Here is a 21,642-nt window from a genome sequence, read left to right on the forward strand (position 1 = left end):
AATTTTATTCTAATAAAAAAAGTATATAATTTTATTTAGATTTAAAAAATATTTAAATTAATTTTGATTTTAAAAATATACTTAAGTTTATTAAAATTAAAGTTAATGCTTGGGTTTAACTTAAGTGTCAAATTTATTTAAAAATAATACTAAATATTGTTATTTAAGTTTTATTTATTCTTAAAAAAAAATTAGCTCATTTTTATCTCAATTGTTTTTTTTGTTTTTCCTTCCTAAATATACGGTATTCCTTCCCAAATATACAAATAAACGGCTGCATCAAAAATTTGCACAAAACATAAGCGAATAGCAAACATTTTTAAAAATGTAATATCAAATTTAATTATTCAATATTAAAAAAATAAAACAAAATAAAAATTCCCTTATAGTAATAATAAAAAAGAAGTTAAATAACACTTAACTCATTTTGCAGCAATTTAAAAAAGTTAATGTCTTTAGAAACAAAAAAAATAAAAAGAATTTTATGACGTCAAATTCACATTGAGCTATATTGAGCTGCATATATATATATATATATATATATATATATATATATATATATATATATATATATATATATATATATATATATATATATATCTTATTCTACTGATTTAGGTGAGCAGTGTGATGTCATATTGAAATAGGCTGCTGATGGAGGTTTCAGTACATACATCAACTGACAAATAGCCTGACTTGCAGCAGAGTGCTGCTACATCGACTGAGGGTTTGGCATGAGGCAGCAATCTTTTCAATATATATATATATATATATATATATATATATATATATATATATATATATATATATATAAATGGGAATATATATATATATATATATATATATATATATGCAAGAGTGGCGGTTGTAACATTTGACATTCTTTAAGCTATTAAAAATGAACCAAAAATGGAAATGACTTGAAATTTTCCAGAGATGTGGATCTCTATTATATAATTTAATATGCAAATGTTACAGTATTGAAGTCTTAAACTTTTTTCAAAAATCAACTCTGCGTAGCATGACAGTCATATTGTTTACTTTTTACCACTTCTGAAAAAAACAACTTTATCAGACTAATTGCACCGAATGGCATGGTAAAAAAAAATCATTTGGTGTGTGTGTTTAGCACATATTGATATTATTTTATGCTGAGTTTTATAGTTTTTACTTGATGTTTTATAACCCTTTCTATGTTGTTTTTTTTGACATGACGGTGTTAACCGTGACAATCGTAACAAAAAATCTAACTTTAAAAAACAAAACAATCAAAAAAAAAGATGAACAGTTATAAAAACCATGTAAACTATGTAAAAGTATAAACTTTATAACATTATCAAAGTTCTAAAATACGGTTTTTTGATACTGGGTTCGTTACATGTGAAAAAACTAAAGGCAGGCTGCTATACTTATTTTTACTTCCCAACATAAATTTATAAAATAATTCTTTCAGAAAAGAAAAAAAATCAATTTTAAAATTGTTTTACAAAAAAAATTGTTTTAATTTTTTATATAATCAATGCAATAGAGGTCATATTTTTCACTTAAGTAAGTGGTAGTGGAGCGCTTTGTTTTATCATTATCATCAGATATTATTACAACTGATTTTGGTTCTAAAACGATAGATAACAACCGCAAACAGAGTAATAGTAGACTGGGACCAATAAGCAGATTAAACAGCATCTTGATAACCACATGTATAGCTTTGTGAATAATCAAAATGTATTAAAATTTGGTCTGGTTCAAAATTTTCCTTTTGACCATGGTATTGCTCAGACTGGTGCTTTTTAGTTAGATGATGCTCAGTAAATTCTAGTAAATAGTTGCAGAAATGTCTATAGACGCCTGTTATGTTTATATTTTATGTTCACTGAGTACACAACAATTATCATCTTTTATCCACCAACTATAGGTGATGTATGTATCCATACCTCCGTTTTCAGGCAAAGCAAGTTTAAATAATTTACAATCACTACACAAAGAATATTTCATTATCAAACATTGGGATGTAGGTGGGTTGCACAATACTTATTTTTCTAACCATTTATGGCAATACAATGAAAAATGCATTTTACTTACCAAAGCAGTACACATATAAGTAAAATTATTGTGTTAAACACAACCACATGATTCAAGTGGTGTGTCTTTGCATGTAAGAATGTATCTAGGCCTTAGTTCACAAAATTTAGTTAATTTAACATTTTTGTTGGCATTCTCTTTGCGATACAATTGATGCAACACCTTTAAATTCATAACTAAATAGCACCTTTGAACCTTTTCTCTGTCAATTTTAATGCAATCTTTTCTTCCGAGAGACATTATTGATATCTCTTCTATTTCATAAAATGCTTTTACTTTTTCAATTTCTTCTGATGTGATGCAAACCCGTGTGGTTTCTTTAGTAGTGCATAAGCCATATTCAGCACCTAACGGCTCTACAATAGTTCGTCTTTTATTTGAAGACTTTGGAAGTGCCTGTTTTGTCCTAGAAATTTTATCTAATATAAATTTAATACAAAAAAAACCCAAATTATGTGAAAGCAATAACATTAAAAAATATAATTAAATACTTGTTTAATGCTTTTGCCATTGATGATTTTCATTCTTAACCTTTGGTTGCGAACTTTAGTTTGATTTTTTTGCTTCTTCTTTAACTGTCTTCTTTGATAACTTCTCTTTCTTTTTCCAACAACGCTTTTCTGCTTCTTGCTCTATAAGCTTTTGATCTTTTAGCATCTGATTTAGGCATTTAAAAAATGTTATTAAATAACAGCTTTCCTTTCAAATTTACCTTCTATTATAATTAGACAAAAAAAAGCGCAAAATCAAATGAACAAAAACGTTGCAATGCAAACTATAAAAAACGTTGTACTAAAAAAAGTTTTCTTCATGTAAAAAGTTTTTATTTCATAACAAATATTAATTTCTTTAGATCAATTATTTAAAATAAGTGATTTATATTTTAAAAAAGAAAAAAGAAATACTTTAGCAAGCTTAACAATATAATGAGTAAACTGAAAATGAAATGAAACATAAAGTGATGGTCATAACATTAACCATGAGCAAGACTAGGTTTTTTCAAACCGAGACGAGACCGAGACGAGAAGTTAGTACTTCTCGTGAGACCGAGAACGAGACGAGAAATTTAATAATTTTTGAAAACAAATTTATTAAAATCCAAGTAAAAAAAAAATGTAAACATGGTTTTGAAAAATAGACACAAATGACATTTGTCAAATGTAAACAACTTTTTCAAATAATAATTCAGAATTTTTTTGCCAAACTTTTCCAACAGGACAATGTTTTCTCTGATTAAGATGATTTGTTCAACATTTTCTGGGCGTAAGTTGTGTCTGGATGATCGGACGACATTTCCACCTGAGGTAAAAACTCTCTCTGATTTAGTTGAACTTGCTGGAATAGCTAAAATTTTTGTAGCTAATGAAGAGAGTTCTGGCAATGTATTTGAATGCAATTTCCAGCAATCAAGAATCGGAAAGTCTTTTTTTGGCATCAGGGAGATATTCATACTGGCACATTTTGGTCAAAATAGGTATCAGTTCAGATGTTGGCTCTTGTGTTTCAAGTCTGACATTGGCTCTTGTGTTTCAAGTCTATCCTTAACCTGTGTGGCTAACCATTCTTTTGTTGTTTGAAATTTTTTAAAGAGCTTCAAGTGAAGTCTCTTTAAAGCAGAATTTAAGTAGTTTGCTGCAGCACTCAATAAGTTTCCAGTGTGACAAAGAGAAAATCTTTTCTCAATGCAGCTTTTCAAGTTTTTTGCATACAAGACACCCTAGCCATTTTTTCCGTCCATCTCAATAAATTGATCAATTTTGTCATGGATTACATAAAGAGAATCGGCGACAGTGTTAATTGTTGAAATAGACTCAGCCGACCACGTTTCTGTAGCTTCTTTAAGTGGTGCCAAAATTTCTACTGCTCCCTTTTTTTCCACTGTGATGCACTGCTCCCACTTTCGACTGCTCCCTTTTTTTCCACTGTGATGCACTGATGGTCTTTGAAGAAAAAATATATTCATTTGCACATAAGCTGATAATTGCACTCTTTAGATGTAGGGCAGAAGCCATGCAATTCAGTTCACTATTCCATTTTGTGTCAACAGATTGGCGAAACTGTCTAAAATTGATTCCTTGAGCGTCTGATTCTGATTCAAGCAGCTCAGCTGCAACTGTTGACTGGTGAGTTAAAGAAGCCAAATCTTTGCATGTTTGCAACGCATCATCCATTCCAGCAGTCATTCCAAATGAGTCTCGAACTGCACATTGCAAAATATGATTGTTGCACAAGTATTGGTCAAGGCGCTTTGACAATTTGACTGCAAGTTTCATGTTTCTTGTCTGGTCGTTCACGTAGTACATTGGCAAATCAGCAGGCAAATTTAGTTCTTCTAAGAAAGAATCCAGCTTTTCTTCAATTAAGATACCTGTGTGTCTGTCTGGGAACTGTTGGACATGGGGTGTCCTGTGATGTAGTCTCCAATTTTCGTCAATAGCATGAAAAGTCCAAGAGATGTAGCTGTCCTGAGCTCTAGAAGTCCAAAGGTCAGAAGTAAATGTAGCACTTTTTAGATTTGGCGTAATCTCCGTTATTATGCTCTTCATTCCAGCTTGAACTTCTCTTGACCGAATTGAAAGCTTTCTTGAATATGTTGTTCTGTGATGAAGGCTCAGTTTAGGGTTTGCAATGTCAAACAATTTCTTGAAACCTCTTCCTTCGACTGCTGAAAAGGATGTCAGATCAGTGCAAAAGTAATCCAGCATTGCAGAGTCAAACTGTTTTTGAATGGAATTGTCTTTGTCATATTTGGACTTTGTTTCAAGCATTTTGACCATGGTTCGTTGTTTCTTCTTAGGAGGAGGAAGAAGAGAGTCGTCAGTTTTTTCAGAATACTCAACGTAATCTTGGCTGTGTTTTTTTTCTTTGTTTTCAAAAACTTTTTGCACGCCTTGCATTCAGCACCGTCACGTATTTTTTGAAAATATCTCCAGATTTTGTTTTTTTTTGGTGACATTTTTGATCGTTGAAATGAAGCAAGAATATTTCTTTTCAATATCATCAATATGTGTCAAGTTGAATTCTATTGGTAAACTAATGAAATTAAGTCGAAAGTGCACCATTTTATACAACAAGTTTTTGTATTTAAAATCTAATTAAAAATATTTAAAATCTAATTAAAATTTTTTAATTAGATTTTTTTTAAAAATCTAATTAAAAAATCTAATTGAAAAATCTAATTCAAAATCTAATTCAAAATTTAATTTGTTTTTGTCAAAAACAAATTAAATTTTTAATTAGATTTATTAAAATCACGTCAAAATATTAAATAATTAAAAAAACAAATTATTAAGCATTTTGTAAATTATAATAATTTTTAATTTGGAAAATAATATAATATTTAAATCTCATTCTACTTCTCGCGAGAATTTTCTATTTCTCGTTTCTCACGAGAAGTCCCATTTCTCACGAGAAACGAGAACGAGACGAGATCTCGCTCATGATTACATAACGTACTTTGTTACATCATAATACTATCATCTGAAGCTCTCTTTAAAAAGAATTGAAACGATGATAAAACTTATATCATTATCTTTACTTTTACTATATTTTCAGTTTTATAAAGTCTGATAGGAAGCCTAGAAAAAACTTCTCAACTTTTTTTCATGACGGTCGTAACGCATTAATTTGATAAATTTTTTTTTTCTATACATAGTTGCATTGCATTTTTATAAATAATATTCTACATAATGTTTAATTTTGTCTTTAAGCTAAACTTAAAAGTAATAGTTCCTTAAAAACGCAGCATAGAAATGCGTGTCATCCTAACTTTTTTCCTCCTCTTTCTTGCGGAATCGCCCATATATATACATATAATATGGATATTAATAAATTACAACAAGATATAGAGTTATTAGCAGATTGACTGAACAAGTGGTTGATTAAACTAAAGCAGCAAAAAAGTAAGACTGTGATTATAGGAAACAGCCTTTACAATTTTAAAATAAACAAGACAGCTTTTGGTGTATACTTAAGGTTAACATTTCAAGTAATTTGGAATGGAAACATCGAATAAATAACGCAGTAAATAAAGAAAATCAAAAGCTAGGCAAGATAAAGCACATATAAATACTTAGAAAAAAAGATGACAAAACTTATTCATAGCTTCATAAGTTCATCCACATTCGGAATATGCAGCTCTAAAATCTGAAAAAACCCTCGTCTGAAATCTGTATTGGCTGTATAATAAAGATAAACTAGAGTGTCTAACAGAGAGCTACTAGAATTGAAAGTTTAAGAGAATACAATTATGAAGAGATTTAAAAAGTTGATTTTACTGTCACTTGAGAACAGAAGAATAAGGGGTGATCTAATACAATTGTTCAAGTATTTTAAAGACTATGATATTATGAACTTTTACAAACAGCCAGAAATGCTAGATAAACCATAAAACTAAAGCCTGCAATATATATAATACAATATATAATACAAACCAACAGAGTGGTAAACAACTAGAATAATCTTAAACAAGTAACAATAGAAACAGTCAGTGTTAACCAATTCAAAAAAATCAGATAAACTTTTAATTACTAATTTTTATTTAACTATTGTTTGTATAGTCAGAAACTCCATTCATTTATTTAAACGTCCTCATCTAATGTTTGTAACAGCTATTATAGTCGCAAACTCCATTCATTCAAACTTCCTCACCTAATGTTTGTAACAGCTGTTATAGTTGCAAACTCCATTCATGATTTCCTCATCTAGGTTGTTTTGTTTATTTATATTTGTATATTAAATAATATTTGAATTTAAAATTAAACAATTTTCATTAAACCTATGTTTTACTTTTTTTTTCCCTCTACTTTTATATATTAAACTTGATATTAAGTTTTCTACTTTTCTTATTGTTTTCAATATATTTTATTTTGAAATTTTTCTACTTTTAATTATTTTTGCAACTTTTCTTGTGTCACTATTTGCATAAGAAATAATTTTAGCATATTGAAAGTATACATTATATATTATGTAAATTGACATATAATTGAATAATAATTTTTGCGAATCAAGCGTTAAAAACTAAAAAATATTGAATCATTAAAGGTCAAGTTTTAAAAAAAATGCAAAGATGTAATTAAAAACTATGAATACAAGCTGGCAATGAACAAAACAACTGCAAACGACTATTTGCTTATGTCAATCAAAAACAAAAGTCTTTGCATACAATTTCTAAAACATCCAAACAAACTACTTATAACAGATAAACAAGAAATTGCTCAACATTCTCAACAACCATTTTAACCCAGCATTCATCCAATCAGATAGTCATTTATGCAATGAAATGCAGAAAATAAAGACACTACACCCAATATAATAAATATCGATCAAAAAAAAAAAAAAAAAAAAAAAAACCAAAGAGTAGTTTTAAGTGAATTTGGATCGGACTGAAGTAACAAAAAATGTACCACAAGGTTCAGCGATAGAAATAACACTATTTGCAATACTTATAAATGATCTTCCAATAAATCTAGATGCAAACTTTAAAAATAAAATCAAGATGTAAACTTTATGCTGATGATAACAATAACAAACTGACATTATAGAGTATTATAACTACACTATAGAGCAGACAAAAAAATAGCACATGGGTCTTAATGTAGATAAATGCACAATAATAATGTACATTGTAAACAGAAATCCCCAAAAACAATACAACACGTTTTACCTAGATACACAAACCACAATACCACTAACCTTAACAATTTTTGAATAAGAACTTGGTATCCAAAATACAGAAAACCTAAAACCCAAACAGCTTTTTTAACAACACTCACAGATAAAAACATCACACACACAATATTAAAACATAAAAAAGTGTCCATAATAAATATTCCAATAAAAAAGAAATCATATCATAATAATAACTAATGTTAATAATAACAAAATTTTGTTATTAATAACATTAATTACATTTTTTAAAATGATAAAACATACAAAATATAAATTTAATTGTGAAAAGCATATTAATGATAATAATGGTTACGATAGTGGTATAACTGCTAAATAAGCAAATGTTGTATATATTATTGTATTACATATTATATATATATAGTAATTCATAAACAGAAAAATATTAATAAATAACTAAGTTTTAATACAAAATTTTTTTCTTTTACTTTATTTAATGTTATTACTGTTTTGCTCATTTTTTTGTTTGTTTGTTTTATAATTTATTTTCCAGGTTGCTGACATTTATTTTTATAATAAGATTTATCTATTTTTATAATTTTTTTCTTTAAGATTTTCTTATTAACCTATTTTATCTTGACTTTTTTGCTATTAGCAAAATGTGCCTGCCATTTGCAAAAACTTTACAACAACTAATTCTAATGTGTAAACATAATTTGTGTAGTGGTAGGTAATAAATATCTCAGAATCGTCTAGATCATATATGTGTATATGTATATTTTTTTTCAAAAAAGGATAAAGCTATACATATTGTGTTATGTATGTCAAAGGTTTTCTCTTGTTTAACTCTAAAAATAACTTCAAAACTGATTCTAATACTATATAATAAATATACTTGTTCTCAAAACTATTTTATGTGGACAAACTATTTTTAAAACCAAATCATTTTTATTTTTATAATTCTATTGGGAATAAAATGCACACACCTGGAGATTTGTGCAAATCCTCTGTACTTAATTCTTGAACGATTTCAAAGTTGGCATTAAAACCATTTGATTCATTATCAAGTTGTGTTTTTGCTCCCTGAGCAGATATAGCATTTGAGTAAGATTGATTTCTTTGGAATACAAGTGTTGGTGTTGCTGGTAGCTAATTAAATATAAATTGAAAATTTCTCTATTTAATAACATACATTATAAAATATTTTTTAAAAAAAAACATCTTTTTAATCGACTTATATAACTGGAACTGGTGTACTTTACAGTTATTGTTGTGACATAAAATTATATTGTTTTGATTCTATAAATCACAATATCACAATTGGAAAAACAAATTACAATTTAATATGCAGCACAAGCAAATATTTTGAAAAAACTGTTGTTTTTTTTACATAAGAATTTCAAAACAATTGATTTTTTCATAAAATAAGTTAACGTTTATTATTTTTAAAAACTTAGCGATTAAAAAATTTTTAAATATCTTAACATAAAAAATATATTATCTCTCATATCTTAACCTCTTATATCTTATCCTCAAAAAATATAATATTTCTCATATCCTAACCTCTTATATCTTACCCTTGAAAAATATATCTCATATCTTAATGTCTTATATCTTATCCTCAAAAATAACATTAAATTTGGTTTTTTTATTAGTCAATATTGATCAATTGCACTGACATTTAAATAAGTATCTTTCAATAATAATTTACATACTTGAACGTTACTTGAAATAGCCTGAGATAATAAGGTTACTTTTTGTGGTGATACATCATTACAATTAGATGACTTAAAAGATTGTTTAAATGGTATAGGAGATGAAGGTAATGCATTATCATTTGTTGTCAAAACTGCAGTAGCTGAATGTGGTCTATCTATTCTGTTTGGAAGCACTTGTTGAGCCAAAAAATTACTAGAAAAAGAAATAGTTGGTTGTTGAGATAAGCTGTTGGTGACTGTTGGAGAATAAACTTGTTGATAGTTTGTTGTTGAAGTGAACTGGTTATGTTGTGGCGTATTCCATAGACTTGAACGCTGCTGTATACTCGTTGCAGTACTTAAGGGTGTGTTTTGTAATTGTGTACTTGTAAGACTAGGACTAGAGATTGAGTTTGGAGTTGAAACCTCACTATTTGGACTAGTTTGATCAAACATATAGTCTGCTGGTCCAACAACACCATGCACATGCTTTTGCTTCAAGCCAATCGGAGTATGAGTATCTCCTTTTTTATCACTACGAAATATAGGACCACCTTTAGATTTTTTCTTCCGTTCTAAATAAAATATATAAGATTTTTTTTTTTTTTTTAAAAGATGGGGAATGTTATTATTTCATATATTCTTATTAAACCTTATTTTAATCCTTTTATAGTTACCATCGTGTTGCGTCATAGGATTAATAATCACATTTTATGTAAACTAAAAACAATTGCTTCCTTTTGCAACTTGAGTTTACTGTGATTTTTATCCAATTAACTCAATGTTTTCTATCATCCTATGATTGAAAACATATGCATCAAAACATATACTTAGAAAAATATTTAAACAAATATTTGAATATAATTATTAAAAATTAACTTCATCTGAAAAAAAAATAAAACATATTTTGTTATTTAATCAGAAAAAAAAAATTTTTTTTCTGGGGGGGGGAGAGAGAGGGAGGGGGAGGAAACACCTTTATTTTTGTTTTAAATATTATCTGACAGGGTTAAGGCAAGGGTTAGGTTATAATAATAATAATAATAATCCATTTATTTAACCATAAAATATGAAAATTTACAATAATATTTATAAACTCACATAAATAAGGTTAGGTGTCACTCATATAGTTAAAAACTAGTCAATGGAGTGACACCTGAAAAAAAAAGCATAAAAAAAACAAATAAAACACAGAAAGAATTATGAATAAGAAGAAAAAAAAAAAGAAAGAAAGGAAAATAAAGCACTAATAAATAAAGATGATATTAATAATTGTAATAATAATACAATAAAAATAATTATATTAATAATAATGTGAATAAAAAAACAAATAGTAACTATATCATGATGACTTTACTAAAAATTATAACTAATGGTAAAAATAATTATAGTAAAGTTTATAACTACGACAGAAATTAATAAAATAAACATAACAATTGCAAAAATTAGGACAATAACCATAAAAACTATTACTGCAATTGAATCACTATCACTATCATTATAAATAATATTAATAAGATTTAAAAAACAAAGATAAATTAATGATAATAGTAATATTAGTAGAGTTAAAAAAGACAAAAAAATATAAGTAATAATAGTTTTATAAATACAGTAATATAAAAAAAGCAATAATAATAAAAGATAAAATTAATATTCATTAAATATATACTCAAATAAAAATTTCTTAATTTGGTTTCGATTGAGAAAAAGAATGTTAGTAATAAAAGGGTATTTAGTTAAAATCTTTTTTTTTATAAATGGTATTATTTGGTTCCAGTGAGAAATACATTGATTTTTTATAGAGAGCTTGCCATATTTGATAGTGCTGAAAAAGGAAGTGTGCAAGTTAAAATTTTCAGTATTTCAAGTGTAATATTTGTGTGTGTGTCACTTGTTTTAATAAAAAATTATTATATTGAACGAATTTGGTAGCTTATTTTGAAAAAAATCAATCACAAAGAGACAATTATAAAGCTTTAAAAGATCTTGAAATTTTAGAATTTTTAATTCAGAAAACCTATTTTCGATATTAGATCGTAAGGGAGAAAATGTCATAATTCTTAAGGAAGTGCGTTGTAAACTGTTTATACGATGTAATAGAAAACTACCTTTTTGACCCCAAACAGTGCAGCAATAACTTAGATATATTTAGATGGGAAAAGTCTTTTACCATTAATTCTAATTTTCACATTATTACTATCAATTTTTTTTTTTTTGGAGGGTTGAAAATAATAAATTCAGTTTTATTGATATTTAGGAAAAGACAATTACTATTTAAGCAATGACACAAATGATGGAGACCTGAATTAACTTTTTTACAAAGCTGCGCGAGTGATTTATTTATGCATAGAAGATTAGTGTCGTCAGCGAAATGATGAACAATCGAATTATTTATAGTGTGAGGCAGATCGTTAATATATATTAAAAAAGTAAAGGTCCTAGAACAGAACCCTGTGGTACACCATACTTAATAACTTTACATGTCGATTGAAATTCAATAATCGAGACAAACTGAGTGCGATTGTTAATATAGGATGAAAACCAATCATTAGCGATACCCCGTATACCATAGTGATACAATTTTTCAGTTAAAATCTTATGGTCAACTGTATCAAATGCTTTTTGGAGATCAATAAAGATTTTTTTTAAAGCTTTTAAATTTATTTTTATTTAGTTTTTTAATTTTACTTTTTTTTTTTCTCAATAAAATTTCTTAAAAATTTTTTAGTACAGTATTTTTTTTTAGTTAGCTCTTTTGTTTATTTAAGCTTAGTTCTTTCAGCACATTTTTAAAACACTTAAATTGTCAGAGCATACAAACAGTCATTGTTAAGTTGTCTAAAAATATTAGTTTATGCATGGCCAAACAAGGCATCTGACTTTTACCTTACGTGAAGTGAAGAACAACTTTTGATTTTATAAATAAAATAATTGATTCTTACATTTTATTTAGTCATCTGAAAATCCACCTAATAAATCATCATTAATTTTATCATGGTCCAAACTGTTTTAAAACTCAGGTGCAAAAATAATTTTCTTGAGGACATGAATTTGGATTTTAAAAAAATATAATTGAAAAAAAATTTTTTATATCAAATTTTTACTAAACTGATCATGATTTAGCCAAATTAACATGTATTTAATAATATTTACAGAATGCATATACATCGATTTTTAACAAATTACAAAAACTATTATGAGTTAAAGCCTTAAACTTTATCATATAAATTTAAATAAAATATAATTTTTTTAATTTAGTTCTGCATAATGTAGACAAGCCTTTCTACATTGTTGCTGTTATGATTGGTTCAGGTCTAAGTGACATTTTGGCCAGCTGCAGCAAAGACTCTTTTAAAGAAAAAGATTCTTTTTAAGAAGAAGCTGATAAACCTAGGATGGGATCCATTTTTCTGACAACCGATGTCAGTTTTAAATATTGTGGTTCCATGCTCTTCCACCACTGTAAAATATCAGTTTCTATTGCTACCAATTAAGATAAAAGATATTTTTTGAGTTCTGCTTGAATGTCAGAGGTATTTTTGAATTTCTATCTGGAACTAAAACTATACTGAGTTAGAGTAGTGAAAGATAGATCTCATCAGAACCAAGAATATTATTAGGTACTCTCTCCAGAAGTAAATATGAGTCAATTTCCTCAGTATAAGAGTCAAGATCATGTTCAATTTGGATACATATTTTGATCATTTCATATCTGTAAAGCTTTGTTTTAAGGGGTGTGCCTTGAATACAAAATCTATTTCTAATATGTTTTCTTTCTTCTTTCTTTTCTGAATTCATGTAGCCCTCAGCCTATGGCCTCAAAAGTAGCCCTCAGCCTTGGGCCTCAAAAGTAGCCCTCAGCCTTGGGCTACTTTGTCAAGAAAACTCTCTTCTTTTTTTATTTTTTGACTTTTTTTTTAAAGTTGTTACAACCCTCTCTCAACTCTTTAACTCAGAAACACAAACCTTGACAAGCGAGGCTGCTATGCAGAGAAACAGGTTGATATACATAATATATGCAAATATATTATTTTATAATTATTTTTCTTTTTTGATTGAAAAAAATTATTAACTTTTGAATTTAACTGAAAGTTAAATGAAATTTTGCAACTGTACCCAAATTTAACTGAAATCCAAATTTCTATTTCAAATTCAGCACCGTCAAAGGCAAAGTCATAACCAAAGTCAACTTTGTCTTTCAGTAAACTTTGTAATCTGAATTTTAATGAATATTCGCTGATCCTTAACGGCTGCTGTGCGAAATAACAAGTTAAGTGCGGTACTAACAGGTACATGGTGGGGATTGAACTCTGAACTTTACACTTATGAAGCAAGCACTCTACCGCTACACCACTAGCTAGTTAAAAGAAAAATTGATAGATAGAGGAAGCATCGGGCATATAGCATTTTACATACGCAAAAAGCAATTTTACATTTTACAACATTTAAATAACTTGATAAATATTTTTAAAGGGTATATTAATAAAGTAGTTAACATTTTAAAAACTGCACACTGTTATGACAAAGTTTAAATAAAAGTAAAACAAATACATAAAATATGCTCATTATTCACAAATATAATAAATTCAGATAAAATAAAAAAAATCAAGTTTGAATTTTTTTTTAAACCAACTTTATATCAAAATGATTAAAAAATTCTACAGCTACAGAAGAGAGGTAGTCTATTGTTTTGATACAATATAAATGAACAAAGTGTAAAAAAATATTAAAAATTAATCTAAACAATCTAGCAAAACAATTAATCTAATCAAGCAAGCATGTGAATATTTAGACAATGTTTTATTACTTATTTTAGTTTATTACTCTCTGAATTTTTAAAAATAAAAAATAATTGTTATTTGCAAAACTGCTAATATATATTCAAGAAATAAAATCTTTTTTGTTCAAGAGCAAGAGCAAGTCCGAATATATTTACAATAAGTTTTTGAACTTTGTTTAAAAAAGAAAATACATCATAAAAAGATACAGCCTAAATATGACATTAGTATTCCATAGAAAGTTGAATAAGAGATTTATACAGGTAGAGGATTTAGAGTGTGGCTATTCCTCAATATAAGAATATCAATACCATTAATGTGATTATCATTAGCAGTGAAAAAAAACATTTATCCTAATGTAAGTTTTCTTGGGGAAAAAAATAAAAGAAATGTTAGCTTAGAAACAGCAGCTGCACAAGAAGGAAAAAACCATGGGGTAGAGTGAGAAAAGTTTCCATGCCTGCCTGGATCTAAAAGATTATTTATGAGGCAAAATTTTTAGTAGTGAGATGAAAAAAATACAAATATTATCACTAAAAAATCATAACAAGAAAATCACAAAAGAAATCCAAATCAATCTAAATATAATAGTAAGAAGTGTAATTGTGAATTTGACGTAGAAGTATGAGATGGAAGTTTCAGGGAGATTACAGTGCCTGAACTACCTAGAGGAAAATAATGTAAAAATTAGCAAAAGCAATGTCAAAAACCAGACACAATTTAAATAGTGAAGGTAAGTACTTAGGGTTCTAGAAAAATTTCTAGAAAACAAGTCACAAAGTTAACTATATAATTAAAAGATTGAGAAAAACAAAAATTTTAAGCTTTACATGGCTTGAATTAATGCAAAACAATTTAATCGCAAAAAAAAAAAAAAACTTCTACCCCCTCCCCCCTTCAATAGTTTTGCAGTAATGGGGTAAGGGGGTTTGCTTTAGTATAAAAATGTATCTTTCATTAGTTAGTTTCATTAGTTAGTTACATTAGTTCATAAATATTATTTCTTTAACATATTATCTCTCATATTTAAATATTACCTTATAATTTTCTCACTTGGCTGAGTTCAAAATAGCTGAGTTCAAAATTTCAAAGTTACTGCTAAAATTTAACAGCTCAAGTTATAATTTTAAGTTTAAGTTGCAGTTATAGTGTAATGAGCAAGTAATGTATTTAATACTATTAAGATATTACTTTTAGTAATTGTTTTTACTTAATATGATACTTAAAAAAGTAAAAGTAAAAAATATTATTGTCATAAAACTTTAAACTTCTTATTTGCGCAAAAGCATGCCTATAGACCATACGAATCTATAATTTATAGACCAAACAAGTAAGATCAAAGCAAAAATTTTTCTTTATCTTTATAAATCTCAAATCCATCCTTGTATGGAATACTGTTGCCATATCTGGGGCAGATCTTTCAATGATGCCCTTTCTCTTTTAGATGAGGTGCAAAAACGCATTGTAAACATAGTTGGACCTGTTCTTGCAGCCAAGCTCTAACCATTATCACATTGTTGTAATCTTGTTTCTCTTTCTCTTTTCTACAAACACTATAATGGACACTGCTCTAAAGAGCTAAAATTCATTATTATGTTACTCGTCATTCAATTAAGTCTCATCCTTTTACTGTGACTGTTCCTAAGTGCTCCAAAAACTCTTATTCATCTAGTTTTTTTCCTCAAACATCAGTTCTTTGGAATTCGCTTTCTACATCTTGCTTTCCTGATTCAAAAAATTTGCAATCTTTTAAGTCATCTGTCAATCTGTCAAGTAACTTCCAACTCTAATAGTGGTTGCTTGCAGCCTTGTTGGAAGCGAAGACATTGAAAAAAAACAAAAACATTAGATACCATGTTTTTTTAAAATTTAATGTTTCTTGATCTAGCGTACTATTAAAAATTTAAGTATAATTAAGATTTTCATTCAAATGATTTTTAAGTTGATGTTTTCATTTAATTTTTTCATTGAAATTGTTTTCCAATAAAAAGCTAAACAAAAAAATTTAGTTTAATAAATCGAATTATATTTCCTTTAGTTTAAGAATATGCTTAAATTTTTTTTTTAGAAAATATTTCTTAAATTTCTTAAAAACAGAAGTAAAATAATTTATTAATTTAAATTTTAAATTTTTATAATTAAATTTTTATTTCAACTTTTGCAATCACTGGTTTAATGTTTGCAATAGAATGTTTCTACTTTTAAAAACTATTTTCAAGAAGCAAAATATAATTAACTATTCAAAACGTTTATGATTTAAATAAAACCATCTTCCTTGCTTGCACTATGTTCTAAATCTGATATTGTTACTGTAGCTAGATATACGTTTAATTTTCAGCAACGACTCTCGCTATGCTGGGTATTATGAAATCAGTATTACAGACTCCACTGATTTAAATTTATAATTATTGAGAGTTAAAATTCTTTTAAATTTTTTTTCAATTGCAAATTCCAATTTCAAAATTACTTGAATAAGATAATTTTAGAAGACTAAAATTCTTTTGTTCAAATAGATTTCTTTTCAAATAAAATTCTTAAAAACAACTTGCGCATTTATAGAAAATGTTTGATATTGCTTTAAATAAAATATTTTATATTTTACTTAAAGCAATATCAAGACCAAACATTTTCTATATTTTATCCGAGATTTCTTGTAAAAATAATTTTTAGTTAGAAGCTTATATTATGTGTTAACAACATATAAGATATAGAAACATTTATATGGCTAGTTTTTACCTTTAAACTAAATCAAAGTTACTACAGTAACTGTAAGTTACTGTAGTAACTTAACTGGTTGTTTTGATTTAGTTTAAAGGTAAATTTATTGTGATGTACTTTATCTATTCAGTAAATCAAACTAAATATAACTTTAAATAATATTGGCCTCCACGCAAAGATTTAAAGTAATTTAAATTCAAAAGCTCTTTATGTTGAATAAAAATCTCCGTGCAAGAGAACAAAGATTATACTTCTATTCAAAAGATAAATTGAGCGTTACAAACTTAGACAAAAACATCACTTTTAAAAATGGCCAAAAAATCCTAAATTAGAAAAGAAAAAAAAATTGCAAAAAAATCACGGTGTGAAAAGCAATCCCAATTTGCAATTGCAATATGCTTTTCGAGTGATGCGCTGTTTGAGCCCTGCTTTAGTGCTAGGAGGGAAACAAAATAAAAATAAAGATATTTTTTTTGTTTTATATTTTTAGGTATTGTAGTCATGTTTTAATTAATAAGAGAATTTGACTCAAGATAGTGTATTGAATCTTAACCAATATGCTATAGTTTCCTTAGTCCTGCTAATCAAGTTGTTATAAAGGGGGCTTCTTATATGGCTTCAGCAATGCACACCAAAACCACTAACTTGCTCTTTGTAAAACTAATTTAAACTAAAACTAAAATCTGATTTATACAATTATTGTTATTGTATTTCACTAACAGGGTACCGATTGAACTCTGGCTATATATCTCTATTTTCCTGGTTCCTGATGTCCAGGAACTCTAAACATGTTGGTGGCTTATGATTTGCTATAAGAAAAAAATAATGAGATTTAATGAGCTGGAACTTATTATTTTTAAGCTTGGAGACCCAGAGTCCTGGAGTCCTCGCCCCTATTATACCTAAGGACTCAGTTTCAAAAATTGATTGTTTCTCTAACCTAAAAGTCTTTTTTTTCTTTTTTTTTTAAAAGTCCATAAGCTACTTTACATACTTAGAGCTCCTGGACACCAAAAGCTAGAAAGAAAGAATCTTTTTGTGACTTTAATATCTGGAGTCTTTTTTGGGACTTTGCATCCTTGTTCACTAATAACTGAATTATAAAATTATTTTAGAATATAACAATTTAGAAGTGTTGTAAGCATTAATTAGGCAGATTTATAATCAAAGTAACCTTATAATTTAATTATTAGGTTTAAAAATTAGTAGAGAGAATTAATATTAATAAAGTAATCTGTGGTCACACTGGAGTTAGAAAGAAACCATAAATAAAATTTAGAAAAGAAGCCATAAACAAAATAGAATAAAATTTTTAAGATTTTGGGCTGGTAGATAGATGAAATATCTGATACCTTGTTTAAGAATTTTAAGTAGTCTGTGGCTACTTAAAATTCTTAAACAAGGTATTCTAAAAAAAAAGGTCAACCATTTTAACAATCAAAAAATTGTGTTATTTAATTAGATTAAATTTCATTAAATGTAAAACAACTCACATAGAATCTAAAAAATTCAAGGAGAATCAATTAGAAATTTTTAAATTAGAAAGTTAAAAACAAGTAAACAAAAAGGTATGAAAATCTAAAACCCTTAAAAAAACAAAAACATACTTATGTGCAACTTCTATTTTAACGCTTAACAATCTATACTAAAAATGCTAATATTTGCACTTAGTGTAGATTATGTACCTTCGTGTGCATATACATGCTACAAGCAAACATATTATTGATGAGTTACCTGTTTGATAAAGATTTTAAAAATTAAAGTGACACTCTTTCCACAATTTGCTTTGTATGATATGATGCAATTAATCATAGCAACACAAATTTTCTTACTAATTGAAAAAGTGTCAAGTTTTTAAAATGCAGTATAAAAATGTGGAAAATTTTTATTTCAAGAGATATAAGGAAAAGTTATTGTTTGCGTAGCTTTGTGATTAGGTTCAAGATATGTTTAGATAAATCTATTGATAACCAAGTTAATATTAGTACACAAATTATTGTAAAGAAAGCAAAAAGAAAAAAGAAAATCTCACATTTTTGAAAAATAAAAGTTAGAAATGCTGCTGAAACACCTTTTGCAATTGACCTCAGACTACAAGTGCATAAAAAAATCTCTAATAAGAAGCTTGTGGACTGCTTTGTGAATTTTGCACTTTCAATTTTTATTGGCAATAAAAATAAGACTATCTATGTTTTTTAGTTTACTTTAAAAAAGATTTAATTATAACCAAGTATTAAGAAATGATGAATTTATTTTTTTAATATATATTTTTAAAAGGGGACAAAACCGCACAAGCGCTAAAAATTTAGGGCAAAACATATTTCTTTCTCAACTCACATAAAATATATTACCAATAGAAAAAACTCAAAACAAATTCTGTAACCTAGACTTTCTTTTTTTTTCTTTTCTGAAATAAAACTTGCAAAATCTTCTTCATCGTTATCACTTTGATCAAACTCCATGGTATTTAATGTATAAAACTTATATTTCTAAAAAAAGCATTGTATTTTAACATTAAACAAAGTTTGTAGAAAATGGCAGTTAACTCTCTGAAAATTTGTTTAACTGATATATATTTTTAACAAATAAATATTTTATAATTTAAAAAAAAGATGCTCTTAAAGATAAAACCTACTGCTTATTCTTGAAAATCTTCAAGAAACTAACCTAACAAATATCTTTCCAGAGCTTAACAACAACAAAAACAACAGCAACAAGATTAAGTTTAAGAAGGCATTTCTTCACTTTTTTTCTTGTATAAAAGTGCCTGCCTATAGTTAGCAATTTAAAAGTCAGTAGAAAAATTAAAACTTTTTTTTATCCTTTTATTTTATTTCTTTGTCTATTTATTTATATATATATATATATATATATATATATATATATATATATATATATATATATATATATATATATATATATATATATATATACATATGTAAAAACACACTCTCTCTATTACACAAACAGACACACATACATCATATATTGATCTCTCTCTTTCTCTCTCTTTAAATTTATATATATATATATATATATATATATATATATATATATATATATATATATATATATATATATATATAATATACATATGTATACATACATTTAAAAAAAATTATTGTCTATACATAAAAAGTTTATATACGTCTATACATGCATTTTAGAAAAAATTGTAAAAAGGAAACTTGATTGTAATACAATACAAGAAAATACAATCTACTGTTTACCATCTTGGAACAGAATTAATCGCGTTTATTTGTTTTTGACGCAAAATTATTTTGTTTTGGAACTAGTTTTTTTTATTATTGATAATTTTTTTTATGACATAAAATTCTTTTTATTCATTTTTTATATTAACCTCTAAAAGAAGTAAAGATTAGATGAGTTAAATTAAAACATAGTCACTAAATCTCTTAAGTCGATTTTGCGACTGCGTTTATTGGTTAATAGAAATGATTTGTATAAAGTAATTAACGATACAAATCTTTCCAATTAGCGTTTAATTCACTAGACACGACTTTGCGATCTATTAATGAACTAAATAAACTAAATGAACTACTTAATTAAAACAACACATATTTAATAAAAAACTATATGATAAGTATTTTTAATTGTTTCTTATAAATTTTAGATTGTAATAGCATACTACCCTTTATTGATTTTTTAAAGATTTTGTAATTTATTGTAATAGTTTTTTAATTTATTATATCAAATTTTGATTTATTGCTAAAAGTTTTAAATTAATTTCAGACCAAACCAACGCTTTTTTAATATAAAACATCTCAAGCATTCAAAAAGTAAGCTGACCAAAGATTTTTAATCTAAAATAGATGTAGAGGCTCGGGTGTGGGCATCTCCTCACCCTTACCCCGCGTACACAACCACACTAATCAGGCCCTTTTTTATATATTTTATGCATTTCGTGTGTCTTTTAGATATAACAAAAAAACTTTTTTTTAATTTTTTTTTTACCACAACGCAGTATGCGTCATTTAGCGGAGGGTTTTACTTACATTTCTTAAATATTTTTCAAATTTTAACTTCTTAAATACTTTTTTACGGAATTAGGTTAGTAGTTCCTAATTAAAAAAAGAATAATAACTTTTTTTTTATTTTTCTTTTTTAAGAGAGGGAATTTAAGAGTTAAAAAACTACAGGTTTTTGGTAAATTTTTGAATTGCTTATGATAAAAATCTAAATTTTGCATCATATAATATATGATCATTTTAATGATATATTAAATTCATTTAAAACCAAAAAAAGTCAAAAAAAAATTTTTGCATTATAGTTTTTTATTTTTATTTTAGTCCGTAAAGATTAATGAATTGAATCATGTTACTACAGAGATAGCCAGTTTTTTATTTGATACAAATTTTATGCAACTAATCGACTTTTCAATAACTAACTAATCGAAAAATATTCTGGCTACCTCTGTAGTAAGATACTTCAATTCATTTTTTTAGGTGTGAACTTTATAAAGAACCGACTCAGGTTATTCTCCTGAAACTTAATTTATTATAGTTATAATGTAATAAAATGATATAATAAATAAAAATGCTTTAATGCTCAGTAAAAAAAACTATCGGTTTACTACTTTTTATTAACGGTAAACTAAATTAATCCGGAAAAGAAGAAAAAAAAACGGTTTTTTTAAATGATTACACTTTTTTTTTATCCATAAATATAAATATATGATGCCCTGTGTAAAAATTGTTTTAAAATATTTTATGGTTCTTGAA

General features: G+C 26.5%; 1 protein-coding gene across 2 annotated transcripts in view; it reads right to left on the reverse strand.

The window, feature by feature from the left end:
* Positions 1 to 19,682, reverse strand: part of LOC105843116 (ralBP1-associated Eps domain-containing protein 1) — a 66,196-nt gene extending 46,514 nt beyond the window's left edge. For both annotated transcript variants that reach the window (XM_065792997.1, XM_065792998.1), the window contains exons 1-4: positions 19,568 to 19,682; positions 19,284 to 19,389; positions 9,423 to 9,979; positions 8,694 to 8,856 (exon numbers count right to left, since the gene is read on the reverse strand). In XM_065792997.1, coding sequence (XP_065649069.1) covers positions 8,694 to 8,856; positions 9,423 to 9,979; positions 19,284 to 19,362 — 799 coding nt within the window. In that variant the 5' untranslated portion in view covers positions 19,363 to 19,389; positions 19,568 to 19,682. The remainder of the gene's footprint in view (positions 1 to 8,693; positions 8,857 to 9,422; positions 9,980 to 19,283; positions 19,390 to 19,567) is intronic.
* Between the last annotated feature and the right edge of the window lie 1,960 nt (positions 19,683 to 21,642).

The sequence above is a fragment of the Hydra vulgaris genome, chromosome 03 (assembly GCF_038396675.1).
Source record: "Hydra vulgaris chromosome 03, alternate assembly HydraT2T_AEP".
Taxonomy (NCBI): Eukaryota; Metazoa; Cnidaria; class Hydrozoa; order Anthoathecata; family Hydridae; genus Hydra; species Hydra vulgaris.